This window comes from Perognathus longimembris, chromosome 20, assembly GCF_023159225.1.
Source record: "Perognathus longimembris pacificus isolate PPM17 chromosome 20, ASM2315922v1, whole genome shotgun sequence".
In the NCBI taxonomy this organism is placed as follows: domain Eukaryota; kingdom Metazoa; phylum Chordata; class Mammalia; order Rodentia; family Heteromyidae; genus Perognathus; species Perognathus longimembris.
Window position 1 is genome coordinate 42,483,152 of NC_063180.1, and position 20,187 is coordinate 42,503,338.

Sequence of the window (20,187 nt, forward strand, 5' to 3'; positions counted from 1 at the left end):
TTCTGGGCACCTGCCCTGGTGATGGGGTACAGGACCGACAGCTGCGATGTCTATGGAGGCCGTCCCATCCTATCCCATCTTCAGCTGGACTTGCCCAGAGGGGGTCCCGGGCTGTCTCTGGTTCCATTTTGCAGTTTCCTGTCCGAATGGTACCTTGGCCACTGTGGATTAGGACCTGGGAACCGTCTCTCGGGTGTCCCACCGGCCTCAGCCCCAGGAGCCTGAAGCTGGGATGGAAGGAGTTTCACAAAGTATACACAGCTAAAAGCAAGGACCAGGAGCACCATGCACGGGGCTCGGGTCCTGGCCCCTTGCACTTCTGCAGAACATGAGACGATGTGTTCTCAGGCTCCCCAGCTGCCACTTGGGCTCCTCCAGGCAGGGAAGTGGCAGCCCCAGGCTCCTGCCGCCTTGGGCCCAGTGCCAGGGTCTCCTGTCATCCCAGGGTTGGGCTCTGAGAGTTCCAAGCGGGACTTGCAGGCGCCATCTGCTGGGCAGAGCACGCATGGCCGTGAGGCTGGGCTCAGCGGCCAGGAAACCTCTGGCTGCCTTCCTACTTGTTCCCAGCACCCTACGGAGCTCGTTTCTTGATCCTCCAACTGCAGTGGAAGCTCTGTCCACCGCTGGAAGAGAGACCCCTGCTCCAGGCACAACCTGCAGCTTCCTCCTGGGGCTCTGCGGGGGCATAGCTCCTGGAAGCAGTGCATAAGGACTTCCTATAGCCATCATCCACCCACGCAGCCATGCATGTACACACCCATCCATCCATGGGTCCATGTTGTACACCACACCCAGCCTTGACTCCAGCCAAATCACCAACTAACCACAGCCCTCGAGGTAAGCCAGCCAGGCCTACATCCTTATTGCTGTATTTCAGATGGGGAGACCAAGGGGTGATGAGGTGTTCCACCCAGAGCACTGGATTCAGCAGACACCTGCAGATCCCAGGCCTGCCTTCCTCCTGGTAAGCGGGGACGTGTTGACTGGACCTCAGCCTGGTCCCCTTTGCCCGTGTGGAGGTGACAGATCCACTCGACGTCTAGTTTCAACCTCACACTTTTCACAAAACTTAGCTCAAAGTGGATCTCAGCCCCAGGTCTAAAATGAAAACTTGGGGCTGGGAATATGGCCTAGTGGCAAGAGTGCTTGCCTCATATACGTGAAGCCCTGGGTTCGATTCCTCAGCACCACATATACAGAAAAGGCCAGAAGTGGCGCTGTGGCTCAAGTGGCAGAGTGCTAGCCTTGAGCAAGAAGATGCAAGGGACAGTGCTCAGACCCTGAGTTCCCCCGATTGGCAAAAAATAAAAGTAAATAAATAAAATGAAAACCTGTACCAGGCTTCTAGAAGATTCTTAAGACATTTGTGGCTGTGGGTTAGGAAAGGAGGTTTTTAGATACCAAAAGCATATGTATAAAAGAAAAAAAAATCAGTATCTTAAACTTTACCAAAAACCCCCCAAAACCCAAAGAGTTTCCTACAAATGAAACCCAGTATAGAGGCTACAAGGAAATACTGAAAAATCGCATATTTGACAAAGGACATATGTTCAGAATATATAAAGAACTCAGGAATAAAAGAACCCATTTTTAATAAGAAAAACATTTGAACAGATATTCCTGTAAAGGAGAAGCAGGATTGCAGGAACACACAAGCAACTACTCCCCGTGGATGTCTAGGAACAGCATGGATGAGAACCCCCGGTGCTGGCCAGCCTCGACTACTCAGAAGTAAGGGGTCGGCCAAATAAATGGCAGCGCATTGGCCAGAGGTATATCATCCATCCTTTAAACATGAACAGAAGTAGCTGGGTACCAGTGGCTCATGACTATGACCCCAGCTACTCAGGGATATGAGGATCTCAGTTCAAAGCCAGCCCAAGCAGGAAAGTCCATGAGACCCTTCAATAAATCAACAAAGAGCCAGAAGTGAAGCTGTGGCTCAAGAGGTAGAATGCTAGCCTTAAGCTAAGGGACGGCCCTCAAGCCTTCAGCAGACACCCGGAGCAGGCCACCCACTGCTTGATGGGAAGCATGATGTCTCAGTCACCCAGGAAACAGGGCTGTCCACAGAAGTCCTGGCTTGCCCAGTGTGTGAACTTGGGGTGGCTACCTAGCCTGGACAGGCCTGAATGCACTGGCCCAGGTGAGGAGCGAGGGGGCTCCTGCTGGAGGACTGAGGAGCAGGCCGGGCAGGGAAGGGGAAGGTGGAGACTGGGCGGGGCCCACACTGACTTTCACTCACTCGGGCTGCCCTCCCATCAGCCACTGCTCCCGGGTCCACAGCCCTAGCCTGGGCGTGAGTTTGACTTCTAGGTGTGTGAGGTGCTGACTTTACTCACTGGTGATCACCAAGGAACTGAGTTCATGAGAGGGAGAAGGTGCTGGGTCAAGGGCCTGGGGGTGGGGCAAGGGAGACCTGGCTTCTGCTCTTCAGGTCTTGGTTCTGCATCCGTGTGTAGGAATTTATCATCTGTCCTAAGCGTTGTGCATGGATTTGGCCCTCGGTGGCCAGGGCATGTCATGGACGCACAGGGGGACACCAGAGACATTGTGGAAGCCCCAATTGGAGTCTTGGCATCCAGAGGGATTTTTTTTTGAATGTGTACCAGTACTGAGACTTGAACTCAGGGCCTGAGCACTGTCCCTGAGCTTTTGTGCTCCAGGACAGTGCTTTTTACTACATGAGCCACAGTTCTACTTCTCGCTTTTTGGTGGTTCATTGGAGATAAGAGTCCTATCTGGGCTGGCTTCAAACCTGGATCCTCAGATCTCAGCCTCCTGAGTAGCTAGGATTGCAGGCGTGACCACCAACACTTGGCTTTCAAAGCTATGCTTATGTGAGCAGGTGTATCCCAGGGCCTTCCCTGAACCCAGGACTGATAATATGAGTTATTATTATGTTGCATCAAATATGTATTGCTCAAACACTATTAAGAAACTGTCGAAGTACCACCCATCATGCCTGACACCTATTCTAGCAGGTGTTTTCTTTTTCCCCACAGCTCCTGTGCATGTGCATGCGCAGATACTTCTCCACAGCTGGGATCCTGTCTGTGGAATTCCACCCAGAACCCAGCTGCGATCCCAGGCTGCAGCGGCCTCCCATTCGCTTTCAGTAGGTGCTGCTTCTCGCCAGCTCCAGAGCTGGCCTCTTAGCTTCCGTGTCTGCTGTTCCCTACCAGGCTAGAGTTTTGCTCAAAGCATGTGTCCTTTAGTGGGAGCCATTTCCTTGGTCCCCAGTGAAGGGTGCTAGGTGAGAGGTGATGGGTATTTCTGCACCTCTTAAAGCAGAGCTGAGCATGGATTGTATCCAGGGCTGATGAACCGCTGCTACTTGGGGACTGGAGGCAAAGGGAGGCCTCTGGGCTCCCTGGGCCAGGCCAGGCCTGAAGAAGAGGTTGTCCCAGGAGAATGGCCTCCTGTCCATTTAGCTTGCCCAGGTGGGGGAGAAAGAGACACCCAGAAAGCGGCTGGCAGCATTCGCAATGACTGTAATTCCGTGAGTGCAGTTGTGGTAGCTGTTGGGAAAATCCGCCTGCCATTACTATGCATTAGAAGGAGCCATGGGGTTTGACTGCGTTATTTGTGTATGTATTCCAGCAAATGCTGGACCCAGACCCAACCCAGGGTATTGTGGAGGGGGAGGAGGAAGCAGACAAGGCCTTGGCTGTCCAGGTGCCCTAACGATCAAACAGACCAAGGCAGCTGGACTCCCTGTACATCAGGGTCCACAGAGGAGCTGGCCTGGAGTGGCCGCATACTCCTATAATCCCTGCTCTCCGGATTCACCAACTCTGCACTGGGAGGGGCTAATGTAGTCTCCTGGGGTACTGGTTAGTTTCTGAGAGTGGTTGTTAGAAGATGGTGATTCTGACCTCTGAATGGCTCCCCGCTTTCCTGCCTCACCATGACAGCCTCTAGCGGTGCTCTGGCCACTGTGACCTCAACGGCCAGGAGGCCCCCACCAGGGGCCAAATCAGCGGGACAGCCCAGTCCTCCCGCCTCCAAGCCTGTGGTGCTGCTGGGGTTTGAACTCAAGGCCTCATGCTTGCGTGACAGGTGCTCTACCACCTGAACCATGCCTCCAGCCCTGTTTTGCTTTAGCTGTTGTTCAGAGAAGGTGGTGAGTTTTTGCCCCTTGGCCAGGGCTGGCCTCAAGCCTCACCCAGGTCTCTTCCTTTGGAGTAGCTGGGGTTTTAGGTGTGAGCCACTGTGGGCCAGCAAACCTCCTCTCACAAACTTGCCTGCCTTGGTTCTTTTGTTACAGCAATGAAAAGTGTGCAGAGTGTCTTTGATTAAGGGACGGGGCAATCTGAGGCTAGAGAGGGAGAACAGAAGCCAGGGTGTATCACTGTGCTCCAGGTGTGTGTGGGGGGGAGGTGGTAAAGGTCTTGGTAAGTGGACACAACCTCCCCGTCCATCCGTGCTCTGGTGAGCGTGGCTCTCTAACCCCAGCCCAGTGCCTGCTTCTGGCTGTCCTCAGAACCTGCTGCTATCAGGACCCTGCCTGGCTCTCTCGGCATCCTGGCTGCTCCGAGGGCATCTTTAGTCTTTGCATCAAAGTGCACACCTCTGATGGGGGGGGGGGTGCAGGGTGGCATGCGTGGCCGCAGGTGTGCATCTGAGACCAGCCCTGGGCCTTACTGCACAGAGAACCCCCCAGCACACCCTAGAATACCCCGTAACATCCCAGAATATCCCAGCACCCCCAGAACACCCCAGAACACCCTAGAATACCCCATAACATCCCAGAATATCCCAGCACCCCCAGAACACCCCAGAACACCCTAGAATACCCCATAACATCCCAGAATATCCCAGCACCCCCAGAACCCCCCAGCACACCCCAGCACAGGCACACGGTCTCTTCTGCCTCCAAAGCCCATCATGGCCCTGGCATCGGGTGTCAGAAAGCCCATGCCCCTATGTATGTATCTTGTGAGGACCCCCAAATACCCTGGGATGGAAGGCAGGGCTGCACCTCCATTTGGAGAAGGATGAGGGGGTCCCCAAGGCCAGGCGGAATTCAGAACTCAGTGCAGCTCTGCTCTGCAGGGGACAGCGGCCTGCCAGTCTGCCTGCATGTATCTCTGCATACATCAATGGCCATCACTTCCTCTGTAAGAAGGAGTACAGATACACACGTGTGTGTGTACGCACAGACATAACATGCATGCACGCATACATATGTGCAGACACGTGTACTCAGAAGTGCATGCATACACTGCACACACCGACGCACACAGATACACACGTGCTCACAAACATGTGCATGCACACACTACAGCCTCAGAAAAGTAAGGTGCCAAAGCCACACTCAGGATCCTGAAGAGGGCCTTAGGTCGTCCACTCCAACGGCGAAGGTGCCAGGGGCAGAGCCGAGCCCAAGATCTCACCTGCAGGGACTTGGCCAGGGGTCTGCGTGCCCAGCTCTGTGCTGTTCCTGCCGTCTATGAACCCCCCAAACAGGGCAAGCAGCTGCAGCTCAGGAGACAGGGGGCCTTTGTCTTGGGGGGGGGGGGGCTCTCCAGCTCCTGTGGAGGGGACAAGAGGAGGCCCTGGGCCTTCTGCTCCTGGCATAGCCCTTCCGGGTGGGTTTGGCCCTTCTTGCTGGGCCCACCAGGAGGCTGAGGACCAGGCCCAGAACCATGCTGTCCAGGAGCTTGTGCTGGGACACAGGGCTGATGGGGCGGGGGGAGGACGGGAGGTAAAATGATGGGGATCTCTCCCCCCAGCGGGGAGGACTTGGGGTGCTGTTGGACTTTCATACCGGTTGTTTTTCTGCCCTGCCTGGCTCCACCCAGGCATTTTTCTGAAGGGCAGGTGCTGAGTTCCTGCAGGCCAAGTGGGCTCCTGGGGGGTTGGGGGGGGTGGGCTGCAGGGGTGCGGGACGGTGGGAGGGGGGCCAGGTGAGGGCTTCGGGGGTGGAGGTGCAGGGTAGCAGGAGACAGGCCAGGGTGCGGGCAAGCGGCCTCGCTGCAGGAGACAGGAGGAGATGCAACTGGGGTGCAGGGCCCCCACCGCCCCCCTGGCTCGGCTCCTCCCCGGGGCTGCGCCCGCGCCCTGCCCGGCTCCCCAACGCAGGGCGGACCCGGGCGGGACCTGGGCGGGACCCGGAGGGAGGCGCGGCCGCCGGCCAGGTGCTCGGGCCCAGGCCGCCTCCGAGCAGCGCCCGACCCACCGCCCCAGGACGCGCGAGACCCCGACAAGGTGACCGGGGGCGGACCCCACCCCACCCGGGCCCCTGTCCCCGCACCCCATTCCCATACCCCGTCCCCGCGCCCACTCCTCGTCCTCGAGCCCCGGCCCCGCGCCCCGGCCCCGGCCCCGAGCCCCGGCCCCGAGCCCCGTCCTGGGAAGTTCGCCTACGGGCCCCCCCCCCCCCCCCCGTCCCGGCGCCCCATCCCCGCGCCCCGTCTCCGTCCCCGCGCCCCGGCTCCGTCCCCGTCCCCGTGCCCACTCCTCATCCTCGATCCCCGTCCACGTGCCCCGCGCCCCGTCCCCGCGCCCGTTCCCCTCGCCCCGTTCCGAGTGCCCCGTTCCCCGCGCCCCGTTCCGAGTGCCCCGTTCCCCACGCCCCGTCCCCGCACCCCATCCCCGCGCCCTGTCCTGGGAAGTTCGCGCCTGACGCACGCGCGGCGGCACACGCCTCGGCTCCCATCACTTCAGGGCGCAGGTCAGATCCCCCCCCCTCCCCGCAACCCTTTAAAACAAATGCTTGTGTGGGGACAGCATGGCTGGAGGGTTTAAGGGAAGTTTGCGTCTCCTGCCTCTTGCCAAACCCACCCGGAAGGGAGACGTGGTGGAGTGGGGGCAGAGGGCGTCCTTGCCCCCAGCCTCCACCTCCCCCCTTACTTACCATCCCGGGCCTCCACCTCCCCAGCCCCCACCTTCCCCACCGCCCTCAGGGCTGGGCTCCCTCCCAGTGATCGGTGATGGATGCCCTGGGAGAGGAGGGGAGACTTGTGGGACCCCTCAGTTTGCTCTGCTCTGAGGGGCGCAGAAAGGGCATCACCCCATCCCCCACCCCCGCCCAGGCTGGAGAGGGCTCTACCACTTGAGTCACAGCTGCACTTTTAGCTTTTGGGTGGGACTTCCTTGCCCAGGCTGTCTTCGAACTGCCGTCCACCGATCTCAGCCTCCTGAGTAGCTGGGATTACCGTGTGGACCTCTATCATGTGGCTCTTTAGGGTTCTATGGGAGATCCAAAGGACTCTGTGTTCTGAAAGACACTCCTGAGATGACAGTGTGTGTGTGTGTGTGTGTGTGTGTGTGTGTGTGTGTGTGTGTGTGATAGAGAGACAGAGAGCCAGAGAAAGCCAGAGACAGAGAGCAAGAGAGAGACAGGCAGATATAGGCAGAGAGAACACCTGTTTTCTAGGTTGGGTTGTGACCCTTCTAGCAATGATTGCACACCTTGGTAATCCTCAGAGAGTAGACCCCATCCTGAGCACACAGTAGTCACCAAAAAGCATTTATGGATCAAAAACCATCTCTAGCTAGGCACAGTGGTTCACAACTGTCATCCCAGCTATTCAAGAGGCTGAAATCTGAGGATTGAGATTCAAAGCCAGCCAGGCAGTAAAGTCTGTGAGATTCCTATCTCCAATTAACCAGCAAAGAGCTGGTAGTGGAGCTGTGGCTCAAGTGGTAGAGCGCCAGCCTTGAAAGAAAAAGCTTGGGCCCAGTGCCCAGGCTCTGGTGTAAGCCCCCATACCAGCATACACGAATCATGTCTTCATGAAAACAGGGCTTTCGCGCACCCCTCAGTTCTGTGTGAGGAGGAGGTCACCCTGTGGTGTGGGGAGGTGTCACCTGAGGCTGGGTAGAAGGGAGACACGGCAGGAACGCTGACGGCTCTGCAGCCCTGCCCGGGGACTGCCTGCCCTGCTCGGGAGGAAATCTTCAAACTCAGCCGGTGGACCCTTGCTAGCTTCCAGCTGCCCATGGACCCAGTGGGGATCCCCAAAGCGTGGGAGCCTGAGGCTCAGAGAGGGGCTCTCAGGCTAGAATAAGCTTTGTGGGGAGCTGTGCTCTCAACTTCATCTTCCATAGCCTTTCTTGTATCTGATATTGCTTCTACCTGAAAAATTGACCTGGTGGTGGTGCTTCCTCCTATGTGTCTGAGATCATTGTAGTGCTTCCTGCTGCACCCCCCCACACCCCACCCCCGCCCCATGTGGGTGCACTCCCAGAACGAGGGAGGCCGCGACCTGAGCCATGGCTAGGGTCAGTACATTCCTGCGCCTGCCCTTCTTATCGCCACTGCCATCGCCAGGGCTCAGCTGGGTGGCTGGGCCCCAGCGGTGGAAAAGTACCCATGTGAATCAGTGCTCCTGAGTGCCGGGTGACACCGGCAGCTGGGGCCCTGGGCCCTGGGTGGCCGCGGCTCTCATTGATGAGGAAATGCAGTGTGGCAGGGAGGCACCTGCAGAGATAAAATCACAGATGCGGGAGTGTCCCCCAAGGCGGGACCCCAAGTTTAGCTCCCTCCCCTCTCAGCTTCTCCTCGAAGCCAGGTTTTATCAGGGACTTTTCTGTCTCCAGACCTTGATGCAAAGACCAGAACCATCTCAGTGCTCCTAATGGTGTGGACCCGAGCCTGGGAGGGTGGAGGGGAGGGGGCCATTTGCCTGGACTATCGTCTCCCCTTAAGATGTGTGTGTGTGTGTGTGTGTGTGTGTAGTGGAGATAAGAGCCTCATGGACTTTCCTGTCCTGGCCAGCTTTGAACCGTGATCCTCAGAGCTCAGCCTCCTGAGTAGGTGTGATGACACCGGCTTGGGGCAGCGGGCTCTGGGAGGTGCCGGCCGTGGACCGTGCGGTAAGGAAAAGCCACAGACATGGAAGAAGGAAGGCACAAGGCCTGCTGGACCTTGCCGAGGGCCACAGCCAAGTCCTGGGTCCTCTAGGCCCGGGGTTACATAAGAAGGTGGGGGTGGGGGACAGGCCTGTGGTCTGGGCTCCCACTGGGGCCAGCGCCTTCCAGGGCAGGGCAGTGTGGTAAGGAATCCGGTGTCCCTGACCAGCAGGCGGCTTCCCCCCTATATTCGTCTTGCTCCCTGTCCTGGGAGTGGGGGACACAGGAAGTGAATCAGCTTAGAGACATGGCACGCTGCTTGCTCTGTTTATTCTTATTAACTCCTCATCCACCAATGCTGTTCTGGCCTCTTGCTTCCTGGCAAGATGTGAGGTTGCTGAAGAATTTTAGAGTCTAGGTTAGAATATTCCAGAAGGATCGGTTGGGGGAATTGGTTCTTGGTTCTAGTGAAGGGTATTGTGCTGTCCCCTGGGCCTGGCTTGTGCTGTAGGGTGCGGGTGACACCCAGCAGCTGCATGTAGGAGAGGCGAGTGCATTGTGGTATTTTGCTTTGCTTTGCTGGTCATTTTGTTGTGGTGGTAAAATGCATAAAACCTAAAATGTAGCCTTCAAACAGCTTTTCAAAGTGAGACTCACTGTCGTGAAGCATGCTTCGGCAGGTACTGCCATGCGTTGCCCGCGGTTTCCCCACGCTGAGCCTGGAACTGCAAACACTAGCTCCCCAGCCATCATCCAGGCAGCCCTGCTAACCAGCACTGTGCTCAGTCTCTAACCTTGACTCCATCTCTGACTTTGACTTGATTCCATCTCTGATCTTGACTCCTCTCTGAGCTTAACTCCATCTCAGGGCTTGACTGTCTCTGAATTTGATTCTGTCTCTGACCTTGACTCCATCTCTGAGCCTGACTTGATTCCATCTCTGAGCTTGACTGTGTCTCTGAACTTGACTCCATCTCTGAGCTTGACTCGTCCCTGAACTCAGGTGCCCTGTCATAGTCTCTATCAGTCATGAGCATAGACTTGCATTCATTTACTCACATCCTAAACCTTGAGCACATGGAACTTAGCCAGTGTCTGTACAGTTAAAGTTTGAATGGCGACAGGGTGTGGCAGGGAAGTGTGGATGTGTGTCACAGGGCATAGTGGCCCAGGGTTGGCATTTCTACCTTGCTGTGACTGACATCTTGGAGCAGACAATCCTGTTGTAGGCCAGTTCCTCACTTGAAAGGGTTTACTGGCATTCCTGGCTTTATACACTTAGAAGCCATTAGCTACACTCACACCTCCTCCCCTAGGGTGACAGTTAAAAATGTCACCAGACATTGAACTACTCCTCATGGAGATCCATTGCTGCGGGGATCGCAGCTTCATGAAGGAAATGGCCCCCATCCGAACTCTAGAAGACAGATGGGAAGCAACTGAGGGAAGTGGGTGTCGAGATGCTGAGTAGCTTCCGGTCCCTGAGCGGGAAGTCACATCTGACGACGCCTGAGACAACTGGCAGGTCACTGGGACATCTCCCGTCCGGCTGGCAGTCCCACAGGTTCTGGGCCTGGGCCCTGGGCCCCCTCGCCCTGAGCCTGTGTTGAGGCAGCACATGGAGCATGGCTGGGACGAGCTGCCCATCTCCTGGTGGCTGGGAAGCAAAGGGACGGGGGTGAGGTACCAGGTCTCTGGGCCCCACTCAGGGAGGTGTCCCCATGCCACCAGATGGGATGTGGTTGGCAGAACGGACAGGGAAGGGGCAGAACTCAGCAGACAGGAAAGTGTGGAGAGACGGTGGGGAAGGAAGAAAGGGAAGTCCACCCCAGGCCCCGGGGGGAGGGGGGACTGGGGCATGTGACCCACAGAGTCTCCAGAGCCTGGCGAGGCCTTGGCTGTCACCTTGGGGTGACAGCTAGCTGCTGAAAGGGAGGGGCAGACGCAGCCTCCCTGCAGACTTGCGCCCAGGGAACTGGACTTGCTGGCTCTGTCAGAGAGGCCGCCTGGGGACCTTAACTTGGGGAGGGGGGAGATTGGGGAGCAGGCAGCGACTCAGAGTCTTACATTCCTGTGAGGGACTGTGGCTGCTTCCTCAATGCAAAAGGGTGGCAGAAAGCGGGAAGAGCCGCCGCCCAGGTCCTGCAGCCCAACTCCTGGTCCTGGTTATGTAGCCAGTTTCTTCATCCATTTTTCACAGCTTCCTCCCTCCCCTTAGCCCTTTTCCACCTCGGCAGTTGGGCTTTGGGGGCCGGAAGGGGTGGGGGCTAGCGGCAATGGGGATGAGAAGCCCCTTTGCCACCTCCTGGCTCCACAAAGCTTCCTCTTCCAGGTGGACCTCAAGGGCACCCCAGGGCCAGCCTGGGGCTCCTGGAGCCTCAGGGAGACCGAGTTCCTGGTTCCACTCCAGGCTGTTTATGGTGTGTTTTGTAGGGGGCTGATTTAGAGGGATTTCCGCCCCTTGTGATTTTTTTTTTTTTTTTGAAGGATGCATTTTGCTTCAGCCCTTAGGAGACACCCAGGGTTGGGTGCTGGAAGCATGGCCTCGTGCCATGTTAGTCACCGGGCTTTATAAGCCTTGTCTGCATTCAAACATGGTGAAATGTGGCACCAGGCAGCAGGGTGATAAGGTCAGTCTATCCTCACCAGCAGGGGGGAGGAGGGGCAGGCAGGAGAAGACGGGGGTCCAGCAGCTGCCCTTGGTCGCACAGCTCCTGGCTGCTTATGGAAGCCTCCCGTGCACCAAGCATTCCCTCGCGGTGCTCACACGGCAGTGTATGCAGACACAGCAAAGGGGCAGCTGCGCGAGCAGGGACCTCAGAGGAGAGCTGGGGAATGAAACAGGATTTGAAGGCAGTGCCACCTGAATTTGGCAGAGGAGGAAAGTGAGGCTCAGAAAGTTCCAGGATCCAGAGGGAGCTGACTGCCGGAGCGCAGGGTGGGAGAAGTGTAAGTCTTCCAGGCTGGGGGCGGGGTGGGGCTTAGGGTCCTTGTCCACCAGCCCCCGCCCCCTGTGGCCCCTATGGCCCTGCCCACCAGGCCCTCATTGGCTGTGGAGCCATCTGCAAGTTATCCCCCCCTCTTCCCCCACTAGGCCTTACCCCAAATGCCCTTCTCTTCCTGCTGCCAGTTCTGCTCCCAGCTTCTACCCGCCACATCCTCCGGGGCCTATGAGGTGTGATCTTTGGGTAATGATTACTTGAAATGACTAACCCACTAGTTTATTGGTTGACATCACTGAGCCGCAGTCGCCCTCAGGCCCGGTGGATGAAGCGTTAATGATCGCCAAGGGGAACTCTCAGGTGCTAATAGTCAGAGGAGGGCAGGGGAGGCCATTTCCCTAGACCCTCACTCTGGAACCCCTCCCAACCCAAAATACATCTGGGGGTACTGCTTCCTGTGCACTCACACCCATTGGACCCCTTCCCCCCCTCCTCTCCTGTCTGTCTGGACGCAGTGCCCGCCAGCCACCCTGCCTGCCTGCCACTCTGCCTGCCTGTGGGCTCCCAGCGCTGAGCCCCAGCACCCCCAGGAGACACTGCGCCTGCTCTGCCAAGAGCAGCCCTCACCCTCTTATAATCTGCTTCAAGCTCGACGCCCTCCGCCCCTTCCCCTGCCCTGGCCGCCCCATTCTGGACTCCTCAGAGGCACTGGGTAGGTCTTTGAGGGAGGGGGCAGGCTGGGCAGCACTGGGGTTTTGAACTCGGGACCTTGTGCTTGCTAGGCAGGCGCTGGGGAGGTCTTTTCCTCCCCCTCCCCCTGTGTCTGGGAATGAGTGAAGCCCCGGCCCTGCCACCAAGAGGGGATGGGGGGGCCAGCACAGAGCCAGAGGAGGGGAGGGGAGGGCAAGGTAGAATTTTCCAGCAAGGGGGGGGGCATGTAGTAAAAATCCTCAATCCTCCACCCTCCTCCAGCCTCACCCACCCAGGGCAGTGACTAGAGCAAGCCCTTAGGCCTCCAGCTCTGGGCAATATGGTAGCTTTTCCAGATGTGGGATAGGCCGTAGCCTGTAGGCCTGGCTACTCTGAATGGGGGACCGGCAGGCGGGGTGGGGTATGCGCAGGAAGGTGCAAACATGTACTCCCTTCTCAGATGGGGTTTCAAGGAAGCCCCATGTTTGTTCTTCCTGGGTTCACAGGCACGGGGGAGGCCCCCAAGGGTCAGAGGACCCTCCCTGCGCCCGTCTGCTCCCATTACTGCTTTGGAACATGACTGTGGACGGCTACTGCCGCCACATGCTCATTGTGGGCCACCTCTGGTGTCGAAGGAGACAGAAGCGGGGAGAGCCAACCTAGAGTTGGCAGTAGCCTGCCACTGGCTACTGACTGAAAAGAACTTTGGCCAACGCTTGTGGGGCAGGAGATAGCTCTATCTGTCCATAAATACCAGCCGTGAAATATAACAGTCTGATATGTCCGGGCAAGATTTGCCCGGTCCTGCAACCTGCTTTCTTTGACTGATACCCGTCCCCACATGGTTCTGCCCTGGTTACTGCAGGTCTGTGACCTTTCTTCCAGCCACACACTGTGCAAGGTTGCAGGGAGGAAAGTTACTCCCCCAGCTGGCTTGGGTCCTTTCCCGCTTTTCTCTGTCATGTGCTCGGTCCAGATGTGTAGTGCTTGTGTAGCTGTAAATATTTACAACAGTCTAATGATTGATCTCCTCCCCACCCCCCAAAAAAGCTTTAATTCCTCACTGAGCCCTAACACCATAACAAGCAGGTACCAGCCAGGGGCTGATCCTGAAAGGGTTTAGAGCTGGGGGAATTGATCCTTTTCTAGGCAGGTTTTGTTTGGGGGTAGGTGAGGAGTGAGGAAGCAATACTGAGATGGGAACTCAGGGTTCTTTTGCTTGCTCTGCCCCCTGTACTGCCCCATCTTTCATCTGGCTGCTCCCAATCTCTACTCGCAACCTTCTGAACCCAACTTCCATCTTCAAAGATGGAGTCCCCCCCCCCACACACTATAATTCCTTCCCTGCCAAACCCAGGAAACTGAGGCTCTAGGTGAATTCCAAGTCCCCACCCCACCCCAGTTTTGTTTTGCCCCATTCGTCCCTCATCCTGGGGTCCTCTGTCATGTGTTTTTATCTCTCAGGGGAACTCAGGGTCTCTTTGGACTCTGAACATCACCTCCTTCTGGCCCCCATGGTCATCTGAAGCCCCAACTTTCCCCTGAGACATGTCATGCATTTCGTGTGTGTGTGTGTGTGTGTGTGTGCTTTTTTTTTTGTCAGTTGTGGGGCTTGAACTCAGGGCCTGGGCACTGTCCTTGAGCCTCTTTGTGCTCAAGACTAGCGCTCTACCACTTGAGCCACAGCCCCACTTCCAGTTTTCTGGCAGTTAATTGGAGATAAGAGTCTCACCGACTTTCCTGCCTAGGCTGATGTCAAACCTCAATCCTCAGATCTCAGCTTCCTGAGTAGCCAGGATACAAGGCTAGCTACAGTCTATTTTTAAATTGCAAACTTGTCTGGAAACTGCCTTGGTTTCCTGATGTCCAGCACTAGAGCCATTTCCCAGCTGGTGGAATAAGTGGTCAGGACCCAGTGTGCTCTGAGTCTCTGGCTAAATCTACCCCATCCTCCCTCCTGTGATCAGTCAGGCAAATATCAGGACTAGAGGGTCCAGCAAGAGTTGGTGTGTGTGGGGGGGTGTATCCAGCAGAAGTGACATGGTGTGGGGTGGACTTGGCTTTGTAGCTTCCGATTGATTCATCAGGAGAAAGAACTGGAAGTGTGGGTTTCTGTGTGAAGCTCCAGATTGCTTAGCATAGGCCAGGGTTGTTTATTTGCTGTACTTGTTTCTTAGTAGATGGTGTTTATTTAGAGCAGTTGTAGGTTTACAGAAAATTTTTGCACAAGTACAGCGAGCTCAGAGCCCTCCCTTGGCACACTGTTTCCAGCTTCCTCTGAGGTCACTGTTTGGGGATTGGTGTCCCATCTTGTTAAAATTTGAGAATGAGCGTGGTTGTTTGGTGTTGATCCTGGGGCTTGAACTCAGGGCCTGGGAGCTGTCCCTTAGCTTTCTTACTCAAGGCTGGTGCTCTGCCACTTGAACCGTACTTCTGCGTCGGGCTTATTTTTGGCCTTTTGGTGATTAGAGATAAGTCTTATCCTGGCTTTGAACCAGGATCCTCAGATCTCAGTCTCCTTAGTAGCTAGGATGACAGGCGTGCGCCACTGGTGCGCGATTCAAGTCTCTTATGTAAGGTGTTGCTTCACAGGAATCTAAACTGTAGCTATCAAAATGGCCACCCCTGAACCCTGAAAGGTGCAGAGAACGAAGTGAGGTCAAGCTAGCGTGACCATTCGTATCCACCGAGTGGCTGGCTGTGGGCTGTGTTCCAGGCAGCGAGCAAGGGTGCGTGACTCACATAGTGCTTCTGAGGCAGGGCAGAGAGCAGGGCCCAGCGAGTGTGGACGAGCAGGTCCCAGAGCACTGATCTGTAAGCCTGTACAGCGCCAGGGGGCCCTGCAGAGAGAGCAAGCGGTGAGTGTCCATCCCGGAGGAGGCAGAGAGCCTCGGGCCTGAAAGGCAGCTGAGACTGGATGGGAGGAGGGCCTGCGGCTTGGGGTTAGGCCCAAGGCCTGGCCAGGGTGATGTGACACCGACACCAGGGAGAGGTGGTGGCCGGCCGTGCTCCTCCTGGGTGGCCCACAGTGATTGCTGGTGGAGGAGATTCCTGAGGGAAGGGCCAGGCCACCGGCAGCCTGCTGAGCCGGCTTCTCCATCTGCAGAGACCCGGCCCTGCCCAGCCTGCTCTGCCGGGTTCCAAGGCCAGCAGCAAGAAGGGGCTGATGCAGAGGAGAACGCCCTGCATGTGTGGATGGGCACACCTGACTAGGGAGCCTGCCGCCACCTATGCTTCACCCTGCCAGGGATTGCTCAGGGGGCCCAGGCTCTATTCTGGCTGGTGGTACTGTTGTACACAGTACTATTTGATGCCAGCTGTGGCCCGTCTTCAGTGACATCTGTGTGCGCACCCCCCCCCCCAATACCCCTGAGGCTCATGCTTGCATCTCCGTGGACCTCAGGTTAGGGGACCATCCTCCTGGGAACTACCGCAGCCCCCAGTCCCTCCCCTAAGTGGATTCTGTGTGGTCCAAGCGCCGCGCCGGCATCTGTCCTGCTATTACCTCGAGGCATTTGTGTAGTAGCATTTAGGAGTCAATACTGACTGTTCAATGGGGCCTGTCACGGAACTGCCCCAGCCCTGGCCAGGCAGGCATTCATGCTGAAGATGATAAACAGGTAGACTTACTTGGCCAGGTCAAGTCAAGTTCACCCCACCAAGCTGCAAACTGCCCTAAGTCCCAGTCCTGTGGACCTCCCTCTTGCTACACCTCTGCAGAGCCTTCTCCAAAGTCAGCCTATCCAGGTTAGGGTAAAAATGGATCAGAAGGGACTTTGGGACAGCTGACAGCATTGGTCCCTTAGCCATATGGTGCCAAAGCCAGTCCAGGTGACCTGCCACAGTTTTGTTGTTGTTGTTGGTGTGTGTGTGTGTGTGTGTGTGTGTGTGTGTGTGTGTGTGTGTTGGTACTGGGGCTTGAACTCAGAGCCTCAAGCCCTCACTTGGCTTTTTCATTGAAGGCTGGCGCTCTACCCCTTGAGCCACAGCTCCACTTCTGGCTTTTCGGTTGCAAATGGAAGAGTCATAGACTCTCCTGCCTGGGCTGGCTTCTACCAAGACTAGGACTCAGCCTCCTGAATAGCTAGGGTCACAGGGGTGAGTCACTAGGACTGGGCCTGGCGCATGTTTTCATACTTGGTTTCCACTGTGGCCAGTAAGCAGTAAGCCTTTGATCTTAGTGTAGTCACATAACAAGATTGACATAGATATCCCAAAGTGATGCTCATCTTTATGCCATGCCCCATTCTGGTTACATTGTGTTCTGTCCACTGCCCCCCCCCATGCAATTCTATTTTTAAACACTAGTCATGGCTCAGTGAATTAGCTTTGTGCTGGTGAGACAGATTGTGAGCTGCAGCTTAGACAACCGGGAGACGAGCCCTGGTCACAGTGCCAGCGCTGCCTGAAGATGTTTGGCGTTGTGCCGAGGCGGGCTTCTGACCCCGGCGGCGGCAGCCAGACCGCCAACCATTTGGCCAAGGTGTGAACTCCTCCAGCTCACCGCCTGTCTTTATCTCCTTCCAGTGGGCTCAGGCCTCAGTCTGGCAGAGTGGGGCTGCTGGTCTTTCTGGTTCTATGGCAGGGTGGTGTCCCGTGGTTGCTTAGCAACCTTGTTTAATGTTGACTTTGCCAGGCCCCGGCTGAGTGACCTTGTACAAGTCCTTTTCTATCTGGAACATTCATTTACAAGACAGAAGGAAGGGAGGGAGGAACTCTATGCCATTCAGTATAGGAAGGTTTTCGTAGATGTTACAATTTTTTTTAATGGAAAGTTCAAAGAAAATGAAAGTTTTGTATTAAAAGAGCCACTGGACACTGGTGGTTCACACCTGTCGTCCTAGCTACTCTTAAGGCTGAGATCTAAAGATAGATTGTGGTTCAAAGCCAGCCTGGGCAGAAAAGTCTGAGTTGGCTTTTAAGTTGTGATTCTCAGATCTCAGGCTTCTGAGTAGCTGGGATGACAGAAGTCAGCCACCAGTGTCTGGCTGCAGTCCTCTTTTACAAGGGTTCTAGTCCCAGTCCTTCATGTCATGTAGGTTCCAGCCAAATCCTTAGGGATTTTTTTGTTGTTGGTCGTGGGGCTTGAACTCTGGACCTTGGCTCTTAGCTCAATGCTAGTGCTTTACCACTTGAGCTACAGTGCCACTTCCAGTTTGTTGGTGGTTCATTGGAGATAAGAGTCTCACAGATGTTCCTGCCCAGTCTGGCTTTGAACCGAGATCCTTAGATCTCAGCCTCCTGAGTAGCTAGGATTACAGGCATGTAATCCAGCGCCCGACCCTCCTTAGGGATTTTGAAGGAGAAAATATTGCAATCAAAGCAGTCACCATACCAGGGGGACTAGCTTCTGCCAGTACTCTTGGGGTGAAGGTCTACCATCTAGAACTTTCTATGGTGGGTTGAAAAGAAGCCCCTGATCTGCCATCTTCAGCAGGCCCATGTCTGAGACTGATGAATGAGGACCTGCCGGATGCAGCTGGCGTTGGCAGAGGCTGACCTGATGTCTTCATGTTGACCTCTTCCAGGGAACCCAGCATGCCCAAGCCCTGAGGAGGCCTAGTGAGAGGCAGGGGCCGTCCTCGACTGGCCTGGCCCGCCCAGCGTCAAGATGCTGAGCCTGAAGCTCCCCAGGCTGTTTAGCATTGAGCAGGTGCCCCAGGTAGGTGCTCGGCTCTTTCCGGGGACTTCTAAGGTGTTCTGGGGCTTGGCCTGTGCCATGGGGGTGGGTGGGCAGCCCGTCTATTCTGCACGGGTCTTTTCTCCCCATGACCCCTCTCCCTGACCCTCTTGTGGAACCTGGTGCCTCCTGTTGTTTCCTGCTTCACAAAGCCTGGGAAAGGAAGCAACCCTGGCTCTCTTGAAGTCACCCTTCCCCGTGGCACCTGTCTTCTTTCCCAAGGCAGAATCCATAGCTGGGCCACAGATTCAGACTGGAGGCTGACAGAGTCCAGAGGCTGACGGCAGCCGGCCGGGCGGAGGGGTTTGTAGGGCCTCCTGTGGAATGTGGACAGTAGGCCCCATTGAGTCACCTCAGTGTGGCTTTGCTGGAGGCCTCCTGTGAGGCCTTCCGTCCAGGCTCGGGTGACAGGAAGGGCGGCCTAGGTCCCTTAGCGCCTTAGCGCCTTAGTGCCAGGCCTAGGAAGCCATCCTGGGGTCCGTGGGGCCCACAGTCTGCCTCCCTCAGCCCAAGAAGACATCCCGGGCGTGTGCTGTGACAAGCTGGACACCCATTTGTTTTGTGTGTGTAGAACAGATCACTGTGCCTGCTGGCTTCCTGTTTGCGTCCTTCCTTTGGGCTGAGGCAGCGTCGTGTTCTCGTGGTGAGGGTTACCGGGGGAGGCAACCACAGGACAGGACCCGAGCTCCCCCCTCCTCAGTTCACTGCCCATCGCTTGCGATTCCCCATGACAAAAACAGTTCACCAGACTCTACATCAGGAATGAAAGTCAGAGCCAGGTGCTCGTGCCACACGCCCGTCATGTTAGCTGCTCAGGAGGCTGAGATCTGAGGATCATAGTTCAAAGTCAGGCAGGAAAGTCCATGAGACAAATCCTACAATTAGCTACCAAAAAGCCAGAAGTGAAGATGGTGTGGCTCAAATGGTAGAGCAACAGCCTTGAGTGGTGGGGGGGAAGCTAAGGTACAGTAAGTACCCTGGCCCTGAGTTCATGCGTTTGAGCCCCAGTAGTGACAGACACATGCATGAAAGGAATGGCAGTTGAAGAAGAAACATCTGCCAAGCCCTAGCCTCAGCCTGCAGCGAGGGGCTTGCAGAGGGTGGCCTGCGAGACAAGGGCCACCACTCAGAGTCCATTGCAGGGATGGGAGGAGGAAGGAGGCTGTCTCTCCCCCTCCACACACCCCCCCCCCATGTTGGTCAGGCTGGGATCTGAGCTCACTGCTGGGATGCAGTGCAGGAGAGAGAGACACATGCTTCAATAGCTGCTCAGGGCGACCAGGGGTGCCCAGTTGATGGGATTCTCAGGATTGGGACCTGCAGTGCCTGCACCACCGGCTGTGGGCTGCCTTTGGCCGGTCTTCTCTGCCTGTGCTCATAAAATGATGGGACAGCAGTGTCCTTCTTGGTATCGGGCCACTCGCTGGAGGTAGAGAGGCCTCATGGCACCTGCCTCTACCCTTGGTTCTCTGACTTTTCTTGGAAGCCACAGAGGGGAAACAGCGCCTCTGCTGGCCCGGAGGGGAGTTTCACCTGATGGGTGGGGGAGGGGAGAGGCATTTTTGAATGACCCAGATGGAATCCGAGAAAGGGTAAAACGCTCGATTTACCGGTGGTCTTGAGCATGCGGCTGTGATGCTTTCTGTCCTGAGCTCCGTGAGCGCTGACCCTTGGTTTGTGGACTGAACTCAGACCAGATTCTCTTCGCAAGCCAGGTGCCGGTGGTGGCTCCCACCTGTCATCCTAGCTACTGGGGAGGCTGAGGTCCGAGGATCGCGGCACAAAGCCAGCCCAGGCAGGGAAGTCTGTGAGGCTCTTATCTCCAAAGAACCACCAGAAAACCGGAAGTGACGCTGACGCTGTCTGTGGCTCAAAGTGGCAGAGCGCTAGCCTTGAGCCAAAGGGCTCAGGGACAGCGCCCAGGCCTAGAGTTCCAGCGCCACGAGTGCCGCACCCCCCCTCCCCCCCAAAGAAAAGATTCTCTGCATCTGTGGAACCATTTGTCCTGAGTTCTTGCTTGTACTTTCCTTGCTTGATTGCTTTGTGTTGAGCTTTGCGTTCTTCTTTTCTTTC

The 20,187-nt window shown here is 56.4% G+C and overlaps 1 protein-coding gene across 7 annotated transcripts in view; it reads left to right on the plus strand.

The window, feature by feature from the left end:
• The first annotated feature begins 6,098 nt into the window (after nucleotides 1-6,098).
• Nucleotides 6,099-20,187, plus strand: part of Paqr5 (progestin and adipoQ receptor family member 5) — a 29,340-nt gene continuing 15,251 nt past the window's right edge. For 2 of the 7 annotated variants that reach the window (XM_048330145.1, XM_048330148.1), the window contains exons 1-2: nucleotides 6,099-6,213; nucleotides 17,963-18,096. In XM_048330145.1, the coding sequence (XP_048186102.1) occupies nucleotides 18,046-18,096 (51 nt within the window). In that variant the 5' untranslated portion in view covers nucleotides 6,099-6,213; nucleotides 17,963-18,045. Of the gene's footprint in view, nucleotides 6,214-8,331; nucleotides 8,351-17,962; nucleotides 18,097-20,187 lie in introns of those variants that run through there. The other 5 variants (XM_048330146.1, XM_048330142.1, XM_048330143.1 and 2 more) reach the window with 5 other exon arrangements.